The 7,414-nt window shown below is 46.6% G+C and overlaps 1 protein-coding gene across 1 annotated transcript; it reads left to right on the top strand.

Moving 5' to 3' along the window:
* On the top strand, positions 3,245-5,459 carry LOC8054657 (transcription factor MYB117). The gene is made up of 3 exons (XM_002457593.2): positions 3,245-3,931; positions 4,069-4,554; positions 4,717-5,459. The coding sequence occupies exons 1-3, from the start codon at positions 3,658-3,660 to the stop codon at positions 4,866-4,868; spliced, it is 912 nt and encodes a 303-aa protein (XP_002457638.1). The 5' UTR covers positions 3,245-3,657; the 3' UTR covers positions 4,869-5,459.

The following is a 7,414-nucleotide window of genomic DNA, read 5'->3' as shown; positions in this document are numbered from 1 at the left end:
ACACTTTTAAGCCAATTACCCCAAATATCTCCATTGTAAATTTCATAAATGTCTTACAACAAAAGCTTTTGTAAATGTATTGCAATGGAAGTTTTTTATTCTTTATGGCCACACACTATGCACAAAAACATTCTCAGAATTGAATGGACAAGGGGAGTATTATGCATTTTTACGCCCTCCTCAAATGTTAAACCAACAACATTGTCATATCGATTCTATTTTTAGAGAACTATTCAATAGAATAAATCATTTTGGTGAGCAAGACCAATACCATATTATTGCTTTCAAATGAATAAGGATCATGGAGCACAAAGTCTTACCGCGATATCCTTTAGACTTATTTCTTTTTTATGATATTTGAATTTTAAAATACTTCCTCTACCCACAACAACATTTTGAATATAGAGGTCCACTTTATTAAGGTTTCGTGAATAAATCTCTCTTAAAATGTATTTTGTGGTCATGTTGTTTTTGTTTCCTAAAAAGCATTTTATGCATAGAGGGAGTATTGTGCATTACTACTCGCTTTTGTTATGGGACCATAATTTATTCACAAAATATAATCATTGTTACACCGTTCACAATAGATACATGGAGTTTATAAACCTTTAAAACACACACATCTTATAGAAAATCAAGGAAACATGTTTTTTTAAAAGTTTAATATGGACAATTATGTAGTATAAAATATCTTGTGCAACTTATGTTGTATTATTTTTTTTGTCATGTCAAGTATTGGGAATAAAAGCGTAAATTTATAGCAATCATGGCTACCGCTACGGGATGTAGTATTCAATAACCTTTGTTATTATGGGTTGTTGATTATTCCCTTACATGCTATTTGAATTAGGATACGGTGGCTTATTAGGGTATTCATGAGTGGTAGCACTTATTATTCATGACCCGCCTCATTTCATACGAGGGGCTCAAAGCCTAAACCCACAACTACTAGCGTTACATATAAATCATGCTGATTTTAAGAATAAAATTATATAACTATTTTTTTTCATAATAGTAGTGATGACCTGTCTCGGCTACTATTTGTTACTCCTAACAGTTTCTAACCCTTCTTAACCGTGTTGACTATCTGACTTGTTGACAGGCAATGCTTAGCGAACATTCATGGTTGCATCTTCCATATGGCCTCTCAATTAGTACTAGACAACTCATAAATTTATCACATCTACCTAGAGCTCGCGCTCATACATGTGTTCAGTACGTATCATGTGGCTTTTATAAGGCCTTGTTTTGAAAACAGGATGAGAACCTCTGGCTTTTATAAGGCCTTGTTTAGTTAGCATTTTTTTTTTGTTTTTGGCTACTATAGCACTTTCATTTGTATTTAGTAATTATTATCCAACTATAGACTAACTAGACTTAAAAGATTCGTCTCACAAATTACAGGCAAACTGTGTAATTAATTATTTTTTATCTATATTTAATGCTCCATAGATGTTCCACAAGATTCGATATGACAAGAAATCTTGTAAATTTTTGGGAACTAAACCATAAACCATGATCATCTTCAATACTTTTCTATTTTTTACTTGGCTCCCAAAATGATACGGGGAATAAAAAAATAGCCTTCATCCAAAAGTTTGCTATTTTGGACTTGGCAAAATGAAAAAATAAACCCACAAGATGGTTTTTTTCCGGTGCTACTGATTTCGCGCGCTTGCCCTCCTCCCCTTCACGCAAACGACGCTGCCGCCACATTGTAGCTTTATCGATCGGTTTCCTGGCGTCAGACCTAGCATGAACACTAGAAGGACAATGCCTACCCACAGCGTCGGTCTTGTCCTAGCAGACACCGACTACCTTAGCTAGGCATAAAGATCGACGATGGGAAAAAGAGGGAACCACGTACCTGAACGCTGGACGACCTGGCTTCGCGTCGAGGAGAAATGAAGAATGGCAGTGGCGCGAACTTTTCTTCACACCAACGAGGAGAGGCACACCCTTTTATTCATGCGTGCGAGGGGGGATGAAGGAAAGGTGTGAAGGCTTTTTTTTTGAGCAAAGGTGTGAAGGCTTCGTGCACGCCAGAAATCATGATGACAAGTTGATATGTCAAGTTGCTATTTTTGAGCGCTAGGAGTCATGATATGCCAAGTTGCTATTTTGCCAAGTTGATTTGTCCAACTGTTGGAGGCAAATTTTTCTTGTTTTGCCAAAATTATATGGATGCCAAGATGTTTTGCCAAACTGAGCATCTCCAACAGTTTGACAAATGACTTCCCATCCATAAATGTTTTAGCAAAGTGAGAAAAAACCCTTCTCCAATAGTTTGGCATCTCAATTTCCTGTCTGTCTAGCGTGCAAATATGCGCACGGGCTCCGTGTTTGACATCGGTCTTTCTTCTTATACTTAGCGGGGCTCTTTGTTCGCTTAGCGGGCCTCTTCGTTTTGTTAGCGAGTTTTTGAGTTTTTTGAAACAAAATTTGCCAAACTGTTGGAGATGAGATCTTTTTTGCCTCCCTATATTATTTTGAAAGTTGACAAACAACAAGATTTAAGTAACGAATTTTGCCAAACGGTCGAAGATGCTCACTAAAAAATCTGGAATGTTTTGCACACACAACTCATGCCCGTCCTCGGATACTAAGAGTACCATCATTTTTATGTCATGGTGTGGTGCTAATAATGACAAGAGCGGGCTGAGGATCGATGTGGTTGGAAGGAGGATAGTAGCAAATCGTGGGGGTTTGGGTGGGTACGCATAGAGACGAGGGCACCTGCGGTGGGTTTTGTCAAGGCCGGGAGGGACAGAGGTTCCACCCCTGCTAGTGGTTGGGGTTGGACTCCCCAAACCCACACGAGCGGCCTCTGAACCTGAACCCCCCTCAAAAAAAAAAAAAATCCTTGTAAATTCTCTCTCCTCTTTCGGGCCTTGTTTACTTGTAAATCCTTGTAAAATCCTTGTAAACCACTTTTGTTTATATTTAACAAATTTTATCTAATCATAGATTGATTAGATTTAAAAGATTCGTCTTTCCAATTACAGATAAACTGTGTTATTAATTATTTTTTATCTATATTTATTGTTCCATGTATGTACTATAAGACTCTATGTGATAGAGAATGTGTAAATTTTTACAAAATATCTTGGAAACTAAACAAGGCCTCGGTCTCCTCCCTCTCCTCCCTTCTCTGCAGTCTGTGCAGCAGGACGACACAGAACAAGAACAACGCGGCTGTCTCTCTCTCCTCTCGTCTCCTCTCCTCCCTTTTGCCATCAGCCAGTCTCAAAGTGAGGAAAGGGAAGAAGCCTGAAAGCCCAACCAACCCAAACCAATCGCATCTCCCACTCGAAAAAAAAGGCAGGCATCCAAAACCCAACCGGAGACGGAGGAGGTTACCCATCAATCAACCAACAACAAAGAGACCTACTGTACGTATTTACGTACTCTACGTAGAGTAGAGATTAGACATTTGTTTTATGTTAGCAAAAAACTAAAACAAGCAAGCACTTATTTTGTGCTTGTTTAGTTGTGATGATCAATTAGCCCGCCGCCTCCTCCCTCCTATATTACCCCGCCTCCCTTCCTTTGCAGCAGCAGCAGCAAGAACCACGGCTGTCCCTTTCTTCCCTCTCCTCCGTCTCCACTACTCCCATCTCTCCAGTCCTCAAAAGCCTCGGTAACCAACCGCCCGGGATGGCCGCCTTCTTCGGCGCTGCTCCGCCGCCGCCGCCGCCGCCGGGGCTAGCTTCGTTCCACCACCACGAGGAGGAGGAGCAGCAGCATCATAAGGACGCCGCCGAGGAGGTGTACCACGTGGACGACGTCGACGAGGGCGGCGCCGGCCAGGGGAAGCTCTGCGCCAGGGGCCACTGGCGGCCCGCCGAGGACGCCAAGCTCAAGGAGCTCGTCGCGCAGTACGGGCCCCAGAACTGGAACCTCATCGCCGAGAGGCTCGACGGCAGATCAGGTAATGCGACTACGCAGACACGCCCGCCAGCGGCAATGCCGCGGGGCGGCGCGCGGGACGTGTGCCGTGCTTTCGAATGCGCCTGCACCCTGCTTGCTTCGTTTGATGTGGATGCGTGCCTTTCTCACTTTTCTCAGGGAAGAGCTGCCGCCTGCGGTGGTTCAACCAGCTGGACCCGCGGATCAACCGCCGGGCCTTCTCGGAGGAAGAAGAGGAGCGGCTCCTGGCGGCGCACCGCGCGTACGGCAACAAGTGGGCGCTCATCGCGCGCCTCTTCCCGGGCCGCACCGACAACGCCGTCAAGAACCACTGGCACGTCCTCATGGCGCGCAAGCAGCGCGAGCAGACCGGCGCGCTCCGCCGCCGCAAGCCCTCCTCGTCGTCCTCGTCCTCGCCGGGCCCGGCGCCGACGCCGCACTTCGCGCCCGTCGTCGTCCTCCACCACCACCACTACGCCGGCTCCCCTCCCATGCCGCTGCACGCCACCGCAGGCGCTTACACGACGGCTGCGGCTGCGGCGGACACCCGCGCGCACAGCGGCGGCGAGTCCGACGAGACCGCGTCCACCTGCACCACCGACCTCTCCCTCGGCTCCGCCGCCGCCCCCTGCTTCTACCAGAGTGGTACGTACAACGACGGCACGCGCCTTCCTTTACTCGTCGTCGTCGTCGCTCGCTGCGGCTGCATGCTGTGCTGTGTCTGATGGCGTGGCGTGGCGTGGCGTTCTCACATGTCGTATTTTCTTCCAAACTGACCCTCCCGTGCGTCTGTGCGTTCGTCCGCAGGCTACGACGTGGTCCCGCGCGCCGCGGCGTTCGCGCCGAGCGCGCGCTCCGCCTTCTCCGCGCCATCGGCGACGGCGCGCCACGGCGAGGCACGGTCCGACGACAAGGTGTCGCTGCCCTTCTTCGACTTCCTCGGCGTCGGCGCGGCGTGATCGAGGGGCCGGCCCGGCACGGAGGCGGTGTACAGGAGGTGGTCAAACGACGAGAGCCCCGGTGGCGGTGGGTGAGGAGGATGAAGATGAACCCTCGCGCGCGTAGTTTAGCTTTAGACTCCGAGTTAATCATCAAGAACAACGAAGGCCTGATGAGAGAGGAGAGGAGAGGACAAGAATGGCGATGAACTGTTGAACTGGTGTCGTGGCATTGCAGACTCACAGCTCCTCATCAGTTTTTTGCTGCTGATGTTGCTAGTGATGAACTCTGCTTGGGTTGGGAGACGAGTTGCAAGCACCACCAAAGCATGAATGGATGCAGAAAGAAACCGCTTGTAACACAAACTGCAAGGCAAAGGCAGATCAGATCCTCTGCTGCCTGCCTCTCTTTTTACCCTGTCTCCCCTCCTCTCTTCTTTTCATGCTCTGTTCTGTTTTGCTCTGCTCTGCTCTAGTAGGATATTTATTTATTTTTCGCTTTCTTTCTTTTTGTTTTGAAGAAGAAAGATGATGACGAAACAAGGAACCAATTCCCTGCATTGCAATGCAACCATTCCCTTCCCCTGCATTGCGAAGTTGCAATGTAGTATATGTCTCTGTCCAGTGTCACTGTGCCTGCAGCTTCCTGGTCGGCGGACGAACGCGAACGTCGCCGAGCACAAACAAAACAAAGGCTTCTCACTCAGTTTACTAAGGCCGCGCGAGCGACAAGGGTGGGTGTCTCGGCTAGTGTCCCTGCGATGCGATGCAAAGCAAGGCCCCTTCTTGTTGCGTGGATGGATCAATCAACAAGAACAATCCTCTGACATTAACGTTCCTCCTCATGTCATCCCGTAGCATAGCACAGGTCATTTTCACCCACCCAGCACCAGCACCAGCAGGCTCTCCTGAAACTTCCCTGCACTGCACTCTCTCCTGCCCTGGTTTCCTGGGTTCCGTTGCTGGACTGTTGCCGCTGATTTCCTGCAAGCCAACGAAACTGCTGTTGCAACGCCAACGCCCCCTTGCTGTTAGGACTTGCGCAAGCAGCACCACATCACGCTGCCGGCAGCTGCCTCACTTCTTTACCCACTACTGTACTGTACTGTACTGAACTGAACTGAACTGAAAAAAAAAAGAGAACATCTGATTCACAATTCAGAAACATGTGAAGAGGAAAGCTACTAGCCCTAATACACTTCACTAGACAGCAGATTAGTTAGCATCCGTCAGCAAGGCGCAAGCGCAACTAAAGCATGGCTTGGTTACAATTACAACAGGTTTGGTGCAGATTAGCAGTTCTGGTGAGGTTTGACTGGAGTTGTTGGGCATCCATTCCATCGTCTAAACATAGATCAGGTCAGGCCTGCAGCCCTGATTTGAATGGACGCAGGACTCGGTCATCAGGATTCATGCTTAAAATCGATCGCATTGCACGCTGCTGATGTCGTGTCCATGACAGGTACTACTCCATGTATATTTTTGCATCTGAACTTTATACATCTATAACGGGGATAACTGCTTTGGTTGACAAGATCGATGAACAGGTCTTCGTCCAACAACTATGTGAGTGTGACAGTGTCAAGCTGCAACAATATACAGCAGCATCCGATCCACATCCTTGCATTGGTTCTGGTATATGCATCATTAGTCAGATACAGTACACTACACCTAATTCTGTTAACAGAACAAAGTGCCTCACGGTCACTACACAGCCGCCCGAAAAGTGCCAACCTGAAGAAAACAATACAAGTATACCTACAGAAACAGAAGAATCACTTGAGGTCTGGTTTTATCGCTAAACTAACTTTGACATTTAAGAGCGAGGTATATATGCCATTGGGGATGCAAGTAGGCCCCTTTTGTTGGAATAGATAGAGTAGCTATGATTTCAGAGGCTGGAGAAGACCTTCATGATGATGATTGAACTAGCTAGAGTGGAGTAGGCTGTTAGCTTTGGCTCCTCAGTTTAGTTTCAGTTTGTTATGGATGGAAAAGGTAACAAGAGATTAGTGGGTAGAAAATAGTCATACCAGTGAAATGGGCAATACCTTTTCTCCGAGAGTAGAGGGTCGACTATAGAGTATTGGTTAGTGTGATTATGTTTCTTAAATCTCAAAACCACATACCACATATATAGGCTTGAATTCTATAAAAAATAATTCAGCTATCTGCCGGTTGAAAAAAACCAGTTTGCAACAACATTGAAGTATATGACCAAGTGCCCTGCAAACCGGTCAGGTCAGCAAGACCTCAACTATATGCCGCCGGCTAGAAAATTAACCCACATCAATCCATTCACATTGGAACGTACAGCTTCAGTCTATCTATGAATAAAACCTACAAGCAATTGAGAAGCTTCAGCAACAAGTTGGATGCTGTTAATATCTAGGAAGCCACATGGCAGTGTGAATGGAGATGTCAAGGCTGTTGATTTCATTTTTATATCCCACAGGCTTCAACATACTCCAACTAACCAACATATATAGCTGAGATGCTCTGGCCACACGTGGAATATCTCCCTTACCTAATCCGATCTTATGCTTTGTTCCATGCTAGAACAAATG

The sequence above is a fragment of the Sorghum bicolor genome, chromosome 3 (genome assembly GCF_000003195.3).
Source record: "Sorghum bicolor cultivar BTx623 chromosome 3, Sorghum_bicolor_NCBIv3, whole genome shotgun sequence".
Lineage (NCBI taxonomy): Eukaryota > Viridiplantae > Streptophyta > Magnoliopsida > Poales > Poaceae > Sorghum > Sorghum bicolor.
The sequence above is the reverse complement of the archived record's forward strand: the minus strand, read 5'-3'. Positions and strand labels throughout refer to the sequence as shown.